Source organism: Muntiacus reevesi, chromosome 6 (assembly GCF_963930625.1).
Source record: "Muntiacus reevesi chromosome 6, mMunRee1.1, whole genome shotgun sequence".
Lineage (NCBI taxonomy): Eukaryota > Metazoa > Chordata > Mammalia > Artiodactyla > Cervidae > Muntiacus > Muntiacus reevesi.
In genome coordinates this window covers 87,008,074-87,028,638 of record NC_089254.1, presented here as the reverse complement: position 1 = coordinate 87,028,638, position 20,565 = coordinate 87,008,074, and the positions used below count along the sequence as shown (strand labels likewise).

The following is a 20,565-nucleotide window of genomic DNA, read 5'->3' as shown; positions in this document are numbered from 1 at the left end:
CTCCAGCTGCATACGCAGACGCTGAAGGCAGTTCTGTATGAAAGGATGTGGCTTTCTCCTGTTTCCAGACCATCTCACAGAGGACGGCAGCACATTTAAAGAAAAAAAAAAAAAGAAAGTCAAGCCTTCCTACCAGCCCCCTTGTAATGATGCAGAAGATGTCCTGGAAGTGTAGAGAGGACAACTCAGAAAGGCCAGTATCGGTATGTTCTGCCCCAATTATGAACCATGAGGAGCCAGTGAGAATGAAATGAGACATTACACAAACATGTGAGTATCGAAAGCTCTGGGCCGGGGTTGAGTTGGCAACTACTGCTATTTTGGCTGTGTGCTCAGGCATCCCTTCAGTGGGTTAACCAGAACCAGTAGGACCGTAAAAGGAATCGAATTCTGGCAGCAGACGCCCCAGAAAGGGGATGTTTCTGCTTAGCCTCACGAAGGGCCCAAAACAATGAGACGAGGATAAAGGAGACAACATCCACTGGCTTCTAGCAGAGAAGTGAAAACGTAAGGAGCACAAAGTCTCGGATGTCTCCACAGCTAATCCGAATGGAGCAGCACTATGCCAAGGCGGCCACCAACACGGCCGTCAAAACCAGGCTCACTACAAGAGGTAGTGAGATGAAGGCCTATAAAACGTGAACAACCCATAAACTGGTCATGGATTTCAAGGGAGGACTGAAATGAAAAGTGACATTAAAAATATGCCTAAGCAATAGACCTGTCATTTGCAGGGGGGAAAAGCAAGCATCTGTGTCCTTCAGCTTTCCCTTCTCATTTCGGTTCTGAAAAGCCTTTTCCCCAGCAGTGACATGACCTGATGCTGCTTCATCCACAAGCCACCATCCATCTAAAGTCCATCTTGTGACCACACCAGGCATATGCTGGTCAGGATCTGAGACTCAGCTTCTACAATTACAAACATCTTACTAATCAAAATAATTTCCCAGATCCACAGTGCCTATAATACATGAGGAACTGGGACATTTGGGGTTTTTGAACTGAACACAATTTTCCCAGTATAAAGCTAATTAGTCCACCAAGGAATGAAACCTACAGCCTTGGCCTGCAGAAGTGTAAGGCACTGGATGGCTGCACTAAACTCGCCCTGAATATAAATGTTATGAAAAAAAAAAAAGTAATTTATCTAAACACAGTGTAGGTAGCTCTGCAATCAGTATCTCATAAATAAAGAGAGAAAGATGAAGGGAAAGCTTCTCTAATTGATTTTAAAATTAGTTCCATGCAAAGAAATAATCTGACAACCAACAAGGTCGATAACAGGAAAAAGATGGCCCTCAGGTGGAAGCGCACCCTAAAACTCCAATGAATCGAGACCTCTGAACTGCTATGAAAGAGGGATTATTTGGGAAAGCCTGACTAAGAGGAGACGTGTTAAAAGAAAGTCAGTTGGGGACCAATCTGCAAAACACTTAAAATCCTGAAATTAACCCCTCTGGTGGCCTGAACCCAATCTGCCCCGCACTAATGAAATACTATTATGAGGAAAACCACCGCTCAGAGAGAGGCAGGGCTCGTCACCCCAATGGCGGCAACTAGATTGAAACCAGGAGTGGGGAAGAGGAAGTGCCTGCAGAAAACCAAGCCATGTGTGACGTGACCATCAAAACAAGCAATCCAATTAGAAAGGAGGAAAAAACTGACTGCACAAACTCTCTCCTGGGGCCTTTCGACACCAATACACTGGCTCAAGTTGCCATGGCTAGCAGAAGCAGTCAAGGAGATTAGCGATGGTTTGGGATTGCTAAAAATGATGCCACTCAAAACTAATGTATGGATTAGGTCTTCAGCCTCAGCAGACATGTCGATTTAAACATCTGTTAAAAGCCTCCAGTAGCCACAGCACTCTGCAAGCTTTAGAAATAGAGGGGAGAGGAAGCCGAGAAAACCACACCATTCCTGCCATCATGGAGTTTAGGCTTCACAGCAGTAGGCGGGCTGGGACAGAAACCATCAGAAGAGGAGGATACAGAGAAAGGGAAGGACTGTGCATGGAATCTCTGGCCTAAAGAGGATTTCAAGAACCAGGGCAAGGAAGAGGGTTACCTCAGCAAAGCATCTGTGTTCAGTGGCCACAGGACAGTAAACACGATGGGGCTGTCAACTCTGGAAACAACAGAAGATTACCGCAGCTCACAGGACTGAAGAGAGGCAATAAATATGAACAAAGCAGCGCTGGGACGACTTAGATAAATTGAAAATATAGAAGAGTGTAATAGTGATGATTAAATGAAGAGAAGACAGAGAGAGAGATGGATTGAAAGACATCAATGCACATGGCTTGGGGAAAGATTAACAAGCAAGATCCACTAGGAGACTGTTAAACTCACCCAAAAATTATTTGCAGGGGAGAAGCAATATCATGGGAAAGGGGATGCGTTAACTACAGGGAACTAAAGAAAATATAATTTGTAATAGAAAAAAAGTAAATCAAAGGCAAATAGGCATTTGTTGTCTTCTCCAGGATATAATTCACTTATATAGACCAGTGGAACATACTGGTTTTAGGAAACTCTGGATATAGCTCTATCTAAATACAAGTTTGAGTAAACTCCAGGAGTTGGTGATGGACAGGGAAGCCTGGCATGCTGCAGTCCATTGAGTCGCAAAGAGTCGGACATGACTGAGCGACTGAACTGAACTGGAATACATATATGGGGCTTCCCTGATGGCTCAGTGGGTCAAGAATCTGAATGTAATGCAGGAGACACAGGAGACGTGGGTTCAATCCCTGGGTCAGAAAGATCCCCTGGAGTAGGAAATGGCAACCCACTCCAGTCTTTTTGCTGAAAAATCCCCTGGACAGAGGATCCTGGCGGGCTATAGTCCAAAGGGTCATAAAAAGTCAAACACAACTGAGTGACTAATAGTGCAAATATATATATGAAATACATATAATATATAAAAATAAATAATACATCTAAATATATAATATATAAAAATACATAGTATGTGTGTGTGTATATATATATCTCCACTCAAATATGAAATGTCTTGACCCCAGTGACCACTCCAGCCAAGCAACAGGTATTGATGTATTAAAAAACAACAGCATACATACATCCTGGTATCTTAAATAGACGAGCTAAAACCAAGCCATCGTCTCCTAATAGTAATTTTTTTTTCAGTCCTCTAACAAAGAAGTTTCAAATGTTCTTCTCGAAAACACTCAGATCAAACAAATCTGAAACAGGTACAGAATGCCTCTGCTGGTGCTCTGACACATTCTGTGTCTTTTGATCACTTTGCTGCAGTCCCCAAATCTCTCCATTAGAAACCAGTGAGATGCTAGATCCATTTCAAAGAGCTTCTGCTTTTCTCCAAGGTGCTCAATGCCAGGATGGAGTCCCTCCCCAACCTGCTGTCTGCCTTATGCTCCCAGTCACACACTTGAGACCGCAGTGTACTGGTTTGCCCCTGCTCCATGCAGGGACTGTAGTCCCACAGTTTCCTGTTGGTATGCATCTCAGAGGCAGCATCATCTGTTTTAGGGTCTCAGGAAAAGCTTGACCCTTCAGAAATCTAAACTAAAGGGAATAGGTAGAGAAACCACTTTTAATCGTGTTTAAATAGCAAAGCACCCTGGGGTTCTGCAAAAGGGAATATTACCACCCAACCACCCTGTCTCTGAGGAAATGCCCTTAAGCATCGCAGGGCATCACTAGTAACGTGCCTGAACGTGCCTGCCTGCAGCCCTGGTCTCCCGTCACCTGCCTGCAGGGCAGACCCAGTGAGGTCAGACCTGGGAAACCAAACCCCCAACAGGCAGCAGTGACTCTGGGAGGCGAGGCAGACTGCAGCTTTAACAAAACTCATCCTACAGTGCCCAGGTCTGTATATTTAGAAGCCCTGCTGTGAAAGAACACTTATGTGGTAAGTTAGTTCAAGGGAAAAGGCTGAAAGACAGGGTGATGGAAACCAATACAAGGTGAAAGCATGAAACCACACAGGGGGTGTGTGTGTGTGTGTGTGTGTGTGTGTGTGTGTGTGTGTGTGTGTGTGTGTGTGTGTGTGTGTGTGTGTGTGTGTGTGTGTGTGTGTGTGTAAGCATGAAACCACACAGGAGATGAGGGAAGGGTTTCCCCACTTCCCGGGGTGTGTGTGTGTGTGTGTGTGTGTGTGTGTGTGTGTGTGTGTGTGTGTGTGTGTGTGTGTGTGTGTAAGCATGAAACCACACAGGAGATGAGGGAAGGGTTTCCCCACTTCCCGGGGTGTGTGTGTGTGTGTGTGTGTGTGTGTGTGTGTGTGTGTGTGTGTAAGCATGAAACCACACAGGAGATGAGGGAAGGGTTTCCCCACTTCCCGGGGTGTGTGTGTGTGTGTGTGTGTGTGTGTGTGTGTAAGCATGAAACCACACAGGAGATGAGGGAAGGGTTTCCCCACTTCCCGGGGTGTGTGTGTGTGTGTGTGTGTGTGTGTGTGTGTGTGTGTGTGTAAGCATGAAACCACACAGGAGATGAGGGAAGGGTTTCCCCACTTCCCGGGGTGTGTGTGTGTGTGTGTGTGTGTGTGTGTGTGTGTGTGTGTGTGTGTAAGCATGAAACCACACAGGAGATGAGGGAAGGGTTTCCCCACTTCCCAGGGGGGGTGGGGGTGTGTGTGTGTGTGTGTGTGTGTGTGTGTGTGTGTGTGTGTGAAAGCATGAAACCACACAGGAGATGAGGGAAGGGTTTCCCCACTTCCCAGGGGTGTGTGTGTGTGTGTGTGTGTGTGTGTGTGTGTGTGTGTGTGTGTGTGTGTGACGGGTGTGTGTGTGAGATGGGTGTGTCTGATGGGTGTGTGTGTGTGTGTGTCACTGCCGGCTGCACGACTAGACCCCACTTCCCAGGGGTGGGTGGGTGTGTGTGTGTGTGGGGGGGGGTGTGTGTGGGTGTGTGGGTGTGTGTGTGACGGGTGTGTGTGTGAGATGGGTGTGTCTGATGGGTGTGTGTGTGTGTGTGTGTCACTGCCGGCTGCACGACTGGACTTCGTGTGTGTGTGTGTGTGTGTGTGTGTGTGTGTGTCACTGCGCGCTGCACGATTGGACTTCACGGGGAAATAAGTCAGCACCTTCATCGGATGCCCAGGGGCTGTATTTCCTTTGTCATTAACACTCCAAGTGTAACACAAAGCCCGCAGCAGCCCTGGGCAATAGAGCACTAGGTTTTCCAGCTTCAGATCAAAGTCGAAAGCTCTCTAGGAAGTCCTGAGATTGCACAATGTGTTATCTCCTTTAAGCAGTAGCTTGGAAAACCCACAGCCTTTCTCCAAGACTAAGCACTTGTATTTCTGTGGCAAACAACTGGATAACACAGACTACACCTTTAGAGAGGGCTTCCCAGGTAGCACAGTGGTAAAGAACCCACCTGCTGATGCAGGAAATGTAAGTGATGCAAGCTTGATCCTGGGGTTGGAAAGATCCCCTGGAGGAGGAAACGGCAACCCACTCCAGTATTCTTGCCTAGATTTCCATGGACAGAGGAGCCTGGCAGGCTAAAATCCATAGAGTCATAAAGAGTTGGACAAAACCGTGTGACTTAGCACACGCACACCACACCTTTAGAGAAATCCTGATACATGTTCAGGTCCAAAGGAGTACCACAAACCGATGTCCAAACAGGATCTCGGCCAAGGAGCTACATCTCCAAAGAGCTAACACTGGATCTTCCCTGAATAACCCAATACTTTGGTGCCACACAACCAGAATCCACAGCATCAGACACTGTACTCCTTCTCAGAGAGACACTGCACCCTCTAGCTTCTAACTGTCACGTGTTCCAGCAACAAATCAAGCTCTAACCACAATCTGAGAGCCATGGCTACTCCTGAGTTCCCCGTACTACCAGAAAGGAGCTGCAGAGAATGAAAGCAGTTCCTTTGATCATGCGGTTCTGTCCGGAGCCCTTCCTCTGGCTGCAATTAGAAAGTAACCAAAAGGGGGGAGTGGAAGTACAGTTAGCCTTGGGCAAAACCTCCTTGCCTTCATGTATAATGTAACAGAAATGAATTTGTCTCTGTATGTAAAAAAAAGGAAAATCCAACTTGCACTACAATCTTCACAATATAGAGATAGATGTCTCAGAAGATCTGTGTGAGCTGATGCCATGTGAGTTTTCAGGATATGGAGAAGATAAACATTAGAAGCATCTCCCCATCCTCACCTGAAGGACAAGCCCCCTTGGGTCATCACCTGGGTACCTGGAGGAAGGAGGCTGTCCGTAGCAGGAGTCCCTGCACGCCATCAGCCTGCCTGTGAGGAAGCTCGAGCTTGCGAAACAATTGGCCCCTACCTCTCTTCCTCCCACTCCCTCATCTGCACCTTCTCCACTCTGCTCTTTGGTTTAGAACAGCTCCAATAACATAAGCCACCAGGTTACTTTTTTCTCTATTTCAAAGCCACTGACACCCTCTCCCAAAAGTGTCCCAGACTTGGAGAGAAGGCAATGTCCTAAGGGTTTCATTCAATGCCCTCCATGGTCCATCTGTCATCTCCAAACAATGGCCAAGCATCCTTTGTTTCTGTTAACTACGAGACCACCCTCCAGTTCCCAAAACACACCCTTGACGTTTCCTTTGGAGAGTCCATCAGGGCTGTTCCAACTAGGACAGCCACATCATCTTGTACACACTGTGCCGTGAACGAGGGCACCTGGCCAGGGGGACGGAGGGAAAATGGGAGCTGAAATCCAGCCTCCACTCTATTTGCCAAGCCGTGTGCCCTGACCTGAGGCTGCCTGAAGCAAGGGGAGGTCTTCTCTAACTTGCATAAGGGTACAATGTGGCCTCACAGATGTCCTGACATCTACGCCTTCAGTACTTGACTGGACTGCCCTTGTAGTAAAAAAAAAAAAAAAAAAAAAACTGTTGTATACAGTAAAGAACACTAGGGAAACCAAGGACTCCAAAGGGACTCCTGCTTGCCTAGTCATTACACACACATAGCTACAGCCTGGCTGGGATCCCTGGATGACGCCTATTCCTACACCTATACTGTAAATCTAACATAAGCATTAGGTCTTCCACTCACTGTGAGAGTTCCAGGGGAAGTAGAAAGGCAAGAACTCTAACTCCTCTAGTGTAGAGGCTGCTAGAGCCACACCCACAACCCTGCATTTTCCACTCCTTTCGCCTCCAGGCGAGTTTTACCAAAAACAAAGCCAGAACCCATCGCTACAGATCAGTTTTCATCTAGCATGATTTTCCTTTATAGATGCAAAGTTACTTTCATGTTTTATAAATGCAAGCCACCAACACAAGCACGCTCAAATCTGAAAGGTGTCGTCCCTTAAAATTCTTCAAGGCAAAAGAAATCTAAAAACCATGGCATAGATGTTTTCAACCTGTGGTCCATGCCTAACTCCCAAACCCATTTCTTATTACCCTGCTTCCTCCCACCCCCACCCCAGCATTACGTATCCTCTATTCCAACCATACAAAACTGCTGGCAGTTCATCACATGGCCCGCAGTCTCTCTTCATGAGTACCGGGAATGTTCACAGAATATGTGTTACCTGCCCTGCCCTGCAGCCCACGGAGCATCACACCACACGTACACCATTCACAGTGGCCACCCATTCCCTAGGACCAAACTCATCCGGTTCTTGTCATTGCTGCTGTCTTGGTCAGAAATTGTCTTCTCTCCATTTTTTACCTAGCTAACTCCTAGTCAGCCTTCAGGCCTTAAGAAGCCTTCCCAGATCATACACTCCTATGAACGCTGTTTTCTTCCACAGCACATAACATAAACACACTCACGTGCGTATGTCCCCTACTAGACTATAAAGTTCCATGAGAGTAGTTTTAGGATGGTTTATTCCCCATGGCTTCCCCAGCACAACATCTGGTACAAAGTGGAAAGGACTGATCAAGGACAATGAACCTATTCATCGGAATTCCTCAACCTGTGCTGTCCATTACAATAGTCACTAGACACCTGGGGCTCCTGAACCCTAGAAATATGCTAGGATGAACTGAGATCCAAGTATAAAATATACACCAGATTTCTAAGACACAGTTAAGATAAAAGTTAAATATCTCATGAATTTTTTATATTCAATAAATGCTGAAATGATACTGTTTTGGATATAGTAGGTCAAATAAGCTGCATTAAAATTAATGTTCTTTAAAACAGAGCTACTAGACAATTGTAAATAACACACAGAGCTCACATTTGTGGCTTGCATTATGCATCTATTAGACAGTGCTGGTCTACGAGGCCCTTTCTCCCACCTGCTTACGTCTCATCCATGAGCGCTCAAGAGGCTTCGGAGCTGTTCCCGAGAAGACTTCCCCAGCACCCACCACAACAGGGCTCCGCACAGCACCTCCATCACTGTACTCAAAGGGGGTTATATTCATCTCTTATGTGACCCTCACTAAGATCTTCCAAAGGAATTTAATGAACAAATATGGGAACTCATTCCTCAATTCACTCAAAAGCTGTATGTTGACTCTTACAGCTGAGCCTCACTTAAAGCTTTCTTAAAATGGAGGAAGATCCCTCAGGAATGAACAGGAGTTTGAAATAAGCGATAACCTACCTTGGTAAAGAACAAGAAATTTTATAAACAGGACCCTGCCTAAACTAGGAAATATATTCCAACAACTTTCCGTCGTCCACTCAGCTAAGGGAAATCCATCCATTACCCCTTGAGAAGTTACAAAGGATTCTACAAAAAACATAAACTTCTCAGTGGTAGTTTATCATCATCAACCTGCTGTAACACCCCCACACCCCTAAAAACTGCTTAAAATTCAGCTCCTGAATCTACTTTAACATAATGCTTTGGCTGATGATGCAGGCACAAAAATTAACGTTCAAGAATTCCAAAGTTGTGGTTGCTGTGGGAACCTTAATTCCAACTGCATGGCACAGATGCAGAAGTGTGGACTACTCCCAACACTGATAAAATTGGAGATGTATATTTACTCTGTGCAATGAGGCAGAGCTACAGTTACTGAGAGAACCTTATTTTGGCATTTCTAAGCTTTCGTGCATTTAAATTCTCAAGCTCACCACAATACTGTTTGCTGCATTAAAATGCCTCCTATATGGGGGGAAAAAGGCTGGGAAGATGGTGGGGAGGGGTGGAGATGAACTGATTGGGCAGACTTTCAAAGAATCCATCCTGTATGGATTTCTTATGCATGATTTGATTCAAAAGACAATCACAATATTTTTATTTTACTCTTATGGGCTGCCTATAAACTCTCACACAAATGAAAACGGGGCCTGAATTTCAACTCGTGAATGCACTGAGACACGGGTACGTGGAAAACATGAGAAAAGCAAACTTCACATCTCTAAAACTACAAAAGGATACATTACAAAACCACATGGCACCAAGTTCAACCGCGCTGTTTAATTTGCCTGTGGCACTGGCTCTCCCCGAGGACCCAGTTCTACAACCAATCCACACAGTCACACACTTTAACTATCAGGAGGCAAAAACAGGGGCTGGAAAAAATGTCTACAAAAACAAGACAGCCTAACAAACAAAAAAGTTCAACCACAATCCCTTTCCCCAATCTCTTATAAGTCGGAACAACAGAAAGAAAATGAACACAAAATTTAAAACAAAACTGCCTGCAGTTTTCATCCTAAGCATAATTTCTCAAATTGACATACCAAAATCGTACACATTGGCTAGCCAAGCACCCCTGCTGCCCGAAGACCCAGCAAATAGCACAGAACAGTGCAACTGATTATTCTAGTCACCACGTGGAAAAGATGAGTAGCTGACCCCAGACAATATATATGTAAGTATATATACATATACACATACCAAGATTTATTTCTTCCTAGAGCAAAAACACAGAGTAAATCAAAATGACCAGCAGAACAGGCCTTGCTATCATGCACGTGAGACAGGGACCTTTCCTCTCCTTATCTTCAGAGAGTAAGATCTCGTTAACAAGACTCATTCACCACCTAACATGCACCAACCCTACCTCCTCTCAAGCCCCTTAGGAAGGAATGCCAGTGGGGCCCATCAAAAACGAAGGAGAGCAGTGAGTGTGGTTCAAGAGGAACGGTCTTGCCCGGGGCAGCTAGGCTGCAAACACTAGGAAATCATACTGTGGTGATTTACACCATTGGTCTGTTAGTGTTCGCCTACACACGGACCACAGCTAAGTGATCTCCAGCTCCTCCCTCTTGGTTTCGGAAAGGAGGTGCTGCTGCTTCTCTCGTCTCACCTGTGTATTCTCCCCCTCCAGTCTCGGTGGTCTGATGCTGGACAGGTGGATGGTCTTGTAGTCCCCGGAGTTCAGCTTCACGACGATGGCATCGGCATTCAGCACCTGCATCACCTGTGGGCGGCAAGAAGGCGGAAATGCTGAAACGTGCCTCAACGGCCCAAACCCCGCAGCACGTGTGCTAAGGAGCAAGGCACGCCGGTCACAGGAAGAAGGCTGAGACCAACAGCCATTGCGATAGACCCAACATCATTCTTTACGGTACAACAATGTTGAAGGAAACTATCCTATTATTAGCAGATCTGAGAGATATGATGATTTCTCAGCAAGGCAGGATCTGTATCACTCAGAAAGATGGCCAAGCTTTTTTATCTTTTGCCCTGACCAAGATTTGTGGGGAACTACAAAGCTTAAGAACTGGAAATCTAGTCTCTACGTGCTACTGAAGATTTTCCTTGAAACAGGTTCTAAGTTAAAATCAAAATGACTACCACAACATGATTCTACGAAAAGAGGCAAGGGTTGGATTAGGAGGTACCAGCATTAGACAAGAAAAAACCAAAATAGGACACCCCAACACAGAGCAGAAAAATCAAAGGCAAGTGAAGGGCAAAAAGTATTGTCATCTCAGCGTGTGAAAGGAGATGCTCCGTTGTTGATCTCACCGGCAGAAACGTTAGATTGCTAAGATATGACTTACTGCTCTGGAAGCCACTACTCTGGAAGCCACCTTTTCAGAGCACTACTATGGGCATCTCTGTTTTGGAACCCAAAACAGTAACACTGGACCCCATTCTCAGCTAGTAACTAACTCCCAAGCTTTCGATGATATCTATTCAACAGCAAAAGCACAAATATTCCTCTGTGGAGGTTATCAGAACACCCCACCAATGTGCACAGAATAAAATTTCCTCAAAACCACACTCAGAGTACATCAGGGTTATAACCAGACCTCACAATTCAGCCAGCAGTCTACAATTCACCCGATTTTATTCAGAACTTGTTGTTACAAGGCCATTTGGGGTTTTTGGTAAGTAACACTTTACTACAAGGAAGCTATTGACTACAAAACACAGTCACCATCCACTTCATCTGATGAATCAAAACCCACTCTCCCTGCCTTCAATCAGACCCCATCAGGAGCAAACAGGTAACTGAACAAACTACAGGGTCAGCTGCCACCGTGAGGGAAGACTTGCAAAAGTCCCCTCATCGTTTATAGGTGAAACAAAAGGAGCTAGAGTCTCCTTGGCTGTGGTTGGTATCACACTGCTAAGAATCCTAAAAGAGCCTTCACTAACTATTCCCTGGAAGACTCACAACCTTTTACAACAGAATATACCCACTCATTTGCAGACTTCTGCAAAAATGGCTAGCCTCTATCTTTTCCTGAGAACCAGCCAATCACACAGGAAAAAAAAAAAAAAAGAGTGATTTAAGGGACTATCTGAAGAAGGAGCAAAAAAGCAAAAACCAAGTGAGAAATTATACATGACAGAAAATAGCAGGAGGAAAGTGCCATCAAACAGAATGAATGAAAAAAAGAAAGATGACAGTTGGAATCAAGCTGTAAGTCCATGGAGGGCTGACTACCGCTGGTGGATGGGAAGATAACCTGGGGTTTTCATACCATTAGTAATGGAAGCAGTATAGACAAAAACAGGCTAGGGACCACAAGGCTGGTAAAGGTCTGAGAAAGAGCTCTATAGATTAGGAGACTCTTTGTGACCCCGTGGACTGTAGTCTGCCAGGCTCCCCCACCCATAGGATTCTCCAGGCAAGAACACTGGAGCGGGAGGCCATTCCCTTCTCCAGGGGATCTTCCTGACCCAGGGATGGAACCCAGGTCTCCCACATTGCAGGCAGATGCTTTACCCTCTGAGCTACCAGGGAAGCCCCATAGATTAGGAGAGGGGATAATTATTTTCAAGTTTCAACTAGGTGTAAGCTTAACTTGCAAAACCTGAATGCAGCAAAAAACCAGGCTCAGATAACTACAGCCATTCTGCTATAACCTTTTTGTTAGAGAATCACACAAAGGCTAACTAACACTAAAGCCCAGAGAGCCAGAGCCTCAAAACTCACCTGGCCAGAAAACCTTAGTGAAGCCCAAAGGTAATCAAAAGCATGATGTGTGGTCACATGAGGACCAAGCCAAGGTCAGGAATGATTACCTAGTATGGGTGGTTTTGGAACTCTCCAAAACAAAGACCCCCCTTACAGCAGCCCTATCATTTAAGTGCAGAACTAAAAACAGCCAAGAAGATACAACCAAGCATATGGATTCAGTAACTGAAAGAAAAAGAGTATATCTTGCTACCATTACCATCTAGACACATTAATGCCAAAGTAAAAATGCCTGCCATAACGGAATCTCCCTCACTCCCTAAAGACAGCAGCAGTGGCTTGGCCAACTGACCACAAGAGAAAGATCTCAGCTAATGATTTCTCTATCCTTCAAAATCCCACATGTATATGAAATGGGTTAATGCAGAGGTCCCCAACATTTTCAGCACCAAAGATCAGTTTCATGGAAGACAATTTTTCCACAGACCAAGAGTTGAGGGATGGTTTTGGAATGATTCAAGCACATTACATTTATTGCATACTTTATTTCTAATCTAATGTCACCGCTCATCTGACAGGAGGTACTGGTCCGTGGCACGGAGGTCAGGGACCCCTGGATTAAAAGCAGAGAGAGGTAGGGGAGGGGACCACGAGGTATCCACAGTTATACTGCTATCCCACCTTCAAGCCAAAAATTCCATAAAGCCATACCAAGCACAACAGCTAGTACAGAGAATCAGTACTGCTCCTCCCTCCAGAGGAGGTACAGAACCACGACCCAACAGACATCTCAACTGCACACACATCACGGGATTTCCAAATCTCAATGATGGATCAAGCTGTACCTTCCTCTCCCTCCAAAACCAATTCCTATTAAAATGTCCATTGCTGAAAACACAGGGAAGCTTCCTATGATTAAGACATGAGAAATATCTAGACATTCTCTACACCCTAGTCATGCTCACAGAGAAATAAAACCAAGGAAAGTATCATAGCGCTCACACCTTTACCCTCTGATTACAGAATGTGAGGCTCGAAGTAAACCCTGGTGACAAGTTACTGGTATTCGTCACCCCTTATAACGTGTTAGCAGCCGCAGCCGCAGCGAGCGGCTTCTCGGAGCTGTAAATTTCAGGCCTCAGCAGCAGACTCTCTCTGCTCGGCATCTCCCTGATTAGCAACCTCCTCTTCAGGAACTGTGTGCTCTGACGCTGCCAGCTAAACGAGGCCTGCCTTCCTGGAGAAGCGGGGTGAGTGTGCCTGTCTGTGCATGTGTGCATGTAAGTGGGGTTTATGGGGTAAATTGTGCCATAGCTGTCCGGAGAACAAGCAGCTCCTGGGCAGAGACATGGAAGAAGCAATCAACCAGCAGTTACAGTCACACAGTGCAATAAGTAAAACGCAGAGTGGATTACCATCCAAAGCCTGCTTGTCAGCACCATCACAGGCCACATTTATAACAGTGATGTTTCTGATGGTGCTTTCCATCAGGGCAATTTGAAGTATGCCCACATCATCGCTCACCTCCTCATACTACTGACCTCGAGTCCACACACACACACCCCTACTGACCACACGCTCCAAGAGCAGAATCTACACAGAATAAAAGGTCACTAGCTGGACTCCAGATGCAAGACCTAAACCCAATCCCCTCTGCATTTCTCAGAGCCCAACTGCAAAAGGAAAAATGAGACGCTTAATGATGACACAGCGCAGGCTAAGGGCTGCCACAGGTCAGGAGAATGGCAGAGCGCTGTCGGAGGCAGGGGACATCCGGCTGTCACCCTGGCCCCCTGCCACATCCCCCCATCTGCGGCGCCCGTCTACAGAGCTGAGCAAAGGGCTGCTGCTGCTCAGCTTCTCAAACCTGCAGCATCTCTGAGACACAGAAAGACCCTCAGGACAGCTCCGGACACAACCCGCAGTCCTCCCACGCTGCCGAGGTCATCAGCACCAGGCAGAAAGGAAAGGAGCGGCCGCTCAAACAGGGCTTCTACAGGCGCCACCTGTGAGCGCCCTTGAAGGGGCCACTGGACAGGGGACACCAAACACCCTTCTTACTCTCTTAACTGAGGACATCGCTGCTTCTCCTGCTTCCCCAGCTTTCATCTGCCAGGTCTGTTCTCCCCAAGCTAAACCTGGAAGCATTAGTGAAGCAACACCACAGTGGGGGATATCAGGAGCACCCCACCCTATCTCAGCGATGACCATGGCTCCCCACACAGCCCCCAGAAAACCCCAGCTACCACCCTGCATCCTCACAAGGTACGAAGCACAACCTGCTGAGGCCAATATCCTTAGGTACCTAAGCCCGAGCCAACAAACCGGATGCTCTAATAGGTACTTAAAAGGAAGCCAGGCATCAGACGAATTCCCATAGAGGAGTAGCCTACAAAAAACCCGACCTGCACTCCTCGTAACTGTCAAGGTCATCAAAAGCAAAGAAAATCTGAGAAACTACCAAATCCAAGAGGAGCCTAACAAGATCTGACAACTAAATTTAGCATGCTATTGAGGATGAGATTCTGGAACAGAAAACGGACATCAGAGGAAAGCTAAGAAAATCTGACTAAAGTATAGACTTCAGTTGATAATATATCAATACCAGTAACTACTTATAATCAACGTGCCATAATCTTGTCAGATAATAATAGGGGAAACTGGGGGTGGGGGGGCCACTAACGTAGGAACTCTGTAGCATCTGCCAATTTTTCTGTAAATCTAAAACTGTTCTAAAAAAGTCTCAATTTTAAAAGTAGGTAAATGTTTACAAATGTTTTCTAAATTAACCATTTTCTTATCAGCAAATTGGTTTGCTAACTTAAGCAACAAACCAAGTCTTGACTTCTTTTTGGTTTAAGAGGGCCACCTTCCTAACCAGAAAGAACATCCCCAGAACTTCTTTTTCATCTGAAAGCCACATGACCAAACCAAAGATCAAGGGAGTAGCTAGTCATTTTTGTTCTCTCCATATTACCAAACAAGAACATAAAAGTCTAGACAAAAATACTAAGTATCCTTGCTTAAAAACCATCTTTGTGCTCATCTGAGCTCATGCTCAGTCGCTCAGTGGTGTCTGACTCCTTATAACCCCATGGACTATAGCCTGCCAGGCTCCTCTGTCTATGGGATTCTCCAGGCAAGAATGCTGGAGTGGGTTGCCATTTCCTCCTCCAGGGGATCTTCCCAACCCAAGGATCAAACCCACGTCTCCTTCGTCTCCTGCTTTAACAGGCGGATTCTTTAGCACTGAGCCACCATCTGAGAAGACATGATAATGAACTCCATACAAAGCCCTGACATTCTTGAACAGCAGAAAATCAGCAGGGTCAAACCAAACAAGTACCGGTGCCCCACCCATGGACAGCTTATAACGGGACCTCCAGAACTGGACATGGTCAACAGTAGCACACAGCTAACCAAAGGTTCTCCCAGTCGAAGCCCCAGGGGGTAAGCTCCCTGAGACAGAAACCACTTCTCATTCTTTTGCATCTTCTCAAAGCACCTAGTTCGGGGCTCTGTTAAGCAATCAGCTGGAACAGAGAACCAAGCTGGCTGCCTCTATCTAACCAGGCTGGGCAGCGAGAAGACTCAGCCCCCTCACCCCACCCCAAGTGTTATTCAGGTCTGTGAAATCTGCAAGGCCCAAGCATGCAGCAGCAGGGACAGGGAAGCCAAGCCACGTGCTCAAGGGACCATATGGCTACAAACAGCACAGATCAGCTAAAACGCCACAGGGAAAGCAAGCAGGAAACTGGCAAGCCACGACAGGCACAAAAGTCTCAAGCAGGCTCAGCTAATCGCTGTGAAGTGAACATGTCTCTCTGCTAACCTGCAGAGACAAGGAGAACGTTCCCTAGCACTGCCTTCCTTAAGAGGAGGAGAACACAACAATTCTTGCAGTGCCCCGTGTATCCAGAGAACATTTGGCTGAGTTTCAAGTTTCTCAGGAGTAGGACTCTTGGCCAACACTCCCACCTCCAGCTTTGCATCAGTTCCAGAAGTCACCCAGAGGGTCCCAGGGGCACAAAGTTAGAGTTCATAGGTCACCTTTAGCAGGCTTTTTAGCTATTTAGCTGTTCTCTGTAAAATTATGAACCCAGGTCTCCAGCATTGTAGGCAGATTCTTTATTATCTGAGCCACCAAAGAAGCCCAAAAATACTGGAGTAGGTAGCCTGTCCTTCTCCAGGGGATCTTCTTGAACCAGGAATCGAACGAGGGTCACCTGCATTGCAGGCAGATTCTACCAGCTGAGCTACCAGGGAATAAATTAATACCTAGGAGACAGTGGTCCTCTCTTCAGTAGGCACTCTATTTGTTTAGGCTTTATGGTCACACCAGCCTCAGAGCAGAATCCTTCAGCAAAAATTTGCAGGACTGCCAGACTATGTTCAGGAAAGCCCAAGGCACCTTAGGACCATTTTAGGTTTCCTTGCAAGAGTAGTTTTGTCATTAACAAATGTTTTAAATTAGGCAAAATAACTACAAAACTGCCGCTGGGTTCTAGCTTGGGAAAAGAAATCATCTTCCCTTTTACATTTAATGCTGACATCTTGTGTTCTACAATAGAGTTTGGCATACTATGGCTAAGGGCCCACCACTTACTCTTGTAAATAAAGCTTCACTGGAACACAGACACACCCATTCATTACGCATTACCAATAGCTGATTTCTTGCTATAGTGGTAGAACTGTAGAGTTGCAAAGAGACTATATGGCCCAGAAAGACTAAAATATTTACTATTATGGTCCTTTAAGAAAATGGTGGTCAAGCTCTGTTCTAACAACATATTTTAAAATGAACACACATGGGATATACACTAGTTACCAATGTCTGGGGAGCTATTTGGCAAATATACTCCAAAATACTTCTAAGGAAATAACTGCCACTTAGGCAGAGATTTATTCCATTTATTAAATAATGGAAAAGTGATAAATGACATGAATAATGACCTACTGGGGACTAGTTAAATAAATTATGATGCAGCCTTACAATGGAACACAAGGAACAATAAAGAAAGTTCATATATTTACTTTGTTACCCTCCCTAAATACTTCTACACAAAAATAAAAGGTTTGAGGGGCTGTTTTTCATTTTGCTTTGTCCTGTTGTTTGCCAAAGCCTGAAAGGACAAAGATAATGAGAGAGAAGAATATAGCAACAAAACTTGGAAGCTGGAAAGCAGAGGAATGAGTGGTAACTGACTCTACAGACTCAGGAAAGCTAAATCCTGAGCTAGTGGTGAGAAAAGAAAACAGTCTTTCTGATTTATACTGCAGACTTCCCCTACTCACCAAGAGTGAGAAACTATCAAATCAGGGATCTCAAGGGGGAATGAAAATAAGGCCCCAAACCAGGACTGTTTTAAAATGTAAGAAGCACCTGGATTTCAAAATGGAGACACTAAATCCCATACTGCTCCTAAACCAGAGTTGAATACCTAAATCCCATACTGCTCCTAAACCAGTGCTGAATACCTCGTTCTTTGAGAGACCACCAAAGGTTACCAGATATCTAAAGAAAGTCTATAAAACTGAAAATAAGAGATCAAAATAACCAAACAGAATTAAAAACAACTTACGAGAACACAGACTATACAGGGAGAGAAAAATCTTTAACAAATTATTGCTAATTCCTGAAATCCTAACAGATGATATTCATCTCTGAAATATGTTATTTTTTAATAGCACTAAGAGAAACATTCAGAGAACAAAGGAAGCTTTTAGAAATCAAAACACAGCATGATAAAATATCTAATAGAAGAGATGAGAGGTAAACATGAAGATATCTAGAAAGAAGAAAAGACAAAAAAATGGAAAATAGTAAGAAAAAATTAGGACTAGTTCATGAAGTTAAACATCCAAACAGAAATTCTAGAAAAACAGCAGAGAAACTAGATGGAAACCAACAACAAAAGAGTTAAAATTTAATTTTTAATATGGTTTAATTTTTAAACCACAACATGATCACACATGGTAAGCAAAGCACATCATTGTGAAATTTCAGAATAAAGAATTTGCTAAGAGCTTATGGAAATAAAAAACATAGCACTGGGATGGGAGATCAGAATGATTTCAGGCCACTAAAGAAATAAGAAAGAAAGAAAGAAAACAAACAAAAACTCCTAACAAATAAAAGTGGAGCAATGCTGTCATAATTCTAAAAGAAAATAGCTTCTAACAAAATTCTATACCCATCTAAACTATCAAATGTAATAACAGAGTAGACATGAACAGTTTCAAAAAATCTACCTTCTAAGCACTCTTTTCCCAAGAAGCTAACAGAATGTGTGTCACCAAAACAAAGCAGTAAATCATAATGAAGCCATAAGAGTCAGCAAACATAGCACCAATCCAGGAGTGAGGCAAAGAAAAACTCAAGATAATGGTAAAGAAATCCAAAGAAGACACCTTTATAAAAGGAAAAAGAAGAACTAAACTAAACTAGACTGTCATAGGCCACAAGGCTCCTGGCAAGTACTATGGAAAAAGATAAAAATAATGACCTGAATCATGTCTTGAGAAAAGACTTAAACAGATGACAGAACGTGGGGGTTGAATTAATAAGTACATAAAAGATATATACATAAAATTTAAAAAATTAACTCCAGGAAAAACAAAAAATCATGCAGGAAATGAAAAGCAGTCATAACATGCTATATATCTCGGAAGTGATTAGCATTTACAAAGTAAACACTGAATATTAACTGAGCCAGAATTATGATATAGTCTTATTAGAAGGCACGGAGGAAAGTACAAGAAGACCCATGTGTGAAAAAACCAAATCCTCATCTTCCATGGTGTGAAGAAAAAGGGGTTACGCCTGAAAAATTAGGAGCAAGCAATTGAAGATTTTATTCAAAGACGTGGATTAGCCAAGAGTTGAAAATGGTTGCCTCAAGCGAGAGGGAAATAAAAGAGTACACTTCTCTTAAGAAGCCCACAGAGTTCTTTAAAAATGTCTATGCAAAAAACTTAGAGTTAAAATTTTTCAAATCCTTCACTAATCTAACCTGCTATGGTTGGTATTAGATATATTCCTATAAGAAAGTGTGCCTGTAAGACTGTATGTAGCCTGTTAAATTAGTCAATGTCTCATTTTGTCCAAAGTTAAGGAAATTCAGGTGTAATAAAGTCACTGACATCAGAACTCCAAAAATAAATAAAATTTTTAAAAAAATAATAAAAATGTCTACATGTTAAAAGTAAAAACTTACCAACTTAAAAATTATATACAAAAGAATACAAGTCAGTATACAGTCAGTACTATTCAAAAAGTGACTGCCAGTCTACAATGAGATAAGGCACTTGTACCAGAACATAAATCAACTACATCACTGAGAACATTGCTGACATTTTTTCCATAGCAAGATCTTCTTGATGAAAGCAGCAAGGCCTTGATTTACATTCTGGCTCAAGTTCCTTATATCATATCAAACCATTCTGAGGAGGACTGGTATAGGTCAAAGGTTAGCAGACTTTTTCTGTAAAGGGCCAGATAACAAATACTTTATGCTTTGCAGGCCATATGGTCTCTGTCACAACTCCTCACCTCTGCCACAATACCACAAAAACAGTTGCAGACAATATGTAAACGAAGAGACGTGGCTATGTTCCAATTTACTCACGACACTGAAATTTGAATTTCATATAATTCCAACGTGCCACAAACCCTTCTTTCTATGTAAAATCCAATCTTAGCTCACAGACCACACAAAAACAATGGTGGGCCATATTTGGCCCATGGGCCAGTTTGCCAACACCCACAATTGACAGTATGATCAACTTTTTCTTTCATAGTAATTTCATCTAGTAAGTGTGTTTTTCCTTCTTTTTGTGCTTTTTCCTGTTTTAAAAACAAAAATAATCCTGAAGGATTTAAAAAATTCAGTGAAAACCTTTTTCTCTCTACTCTCTGAATAGGCCTATATCTGAATGACCTAAATTTATGTTTAGGATACTACAGGATCCTTAATCAGATGGCTTTTATAGAGATAATCTCCTCTATTCTGGCATTGTAAAAAATAAAACTTCATTGTAATTAAAAAAAAAAAAAAAAGGCTCCCTTTGTTTTAAAACAAAAAAAAAGACAAAAATAGATGCTGAGATCCTGGATTATTTCAAATCGGAAGGAATGTTCTATATGTCCTAAAGCTCTCCTTTCTCAAGTTACCAATAAAATCATACTGAGGATAAATGTAAAGCCGCTGGCTCAATCATCTAATTCTTTAGATGAAGAATTTTTCTTCAGCAGTGCCTTAGTTTCCCAAGTAGCCAAGACCCAAAACCCTTCCAAATCTT

General features: G+C 43.9%; 1 protein-coding gene across 1 annotated transcript in view; it reads right to left on the bottom strand.

The window, feature by feature from the left end:
- SND1 (staphylococcal nuclease and tudor domain containing 1) overlaps positions 1-20,565 on the bottom strand; it is a 414,314-nt gene that overhangs the window by 341,955 nt on the left and 51,794 nt on the right. The window contains exon 10 of the mRNA XM_065939612.1: positions 10,198-10,311. Within this exon, the coding sequence (XP_065795684.1) occupies positions 10,198-10,311 (114 nt within the window). The remainder of the gene's footprint in view (positions 1-10,197; positions 10,312-20,565) is intronic.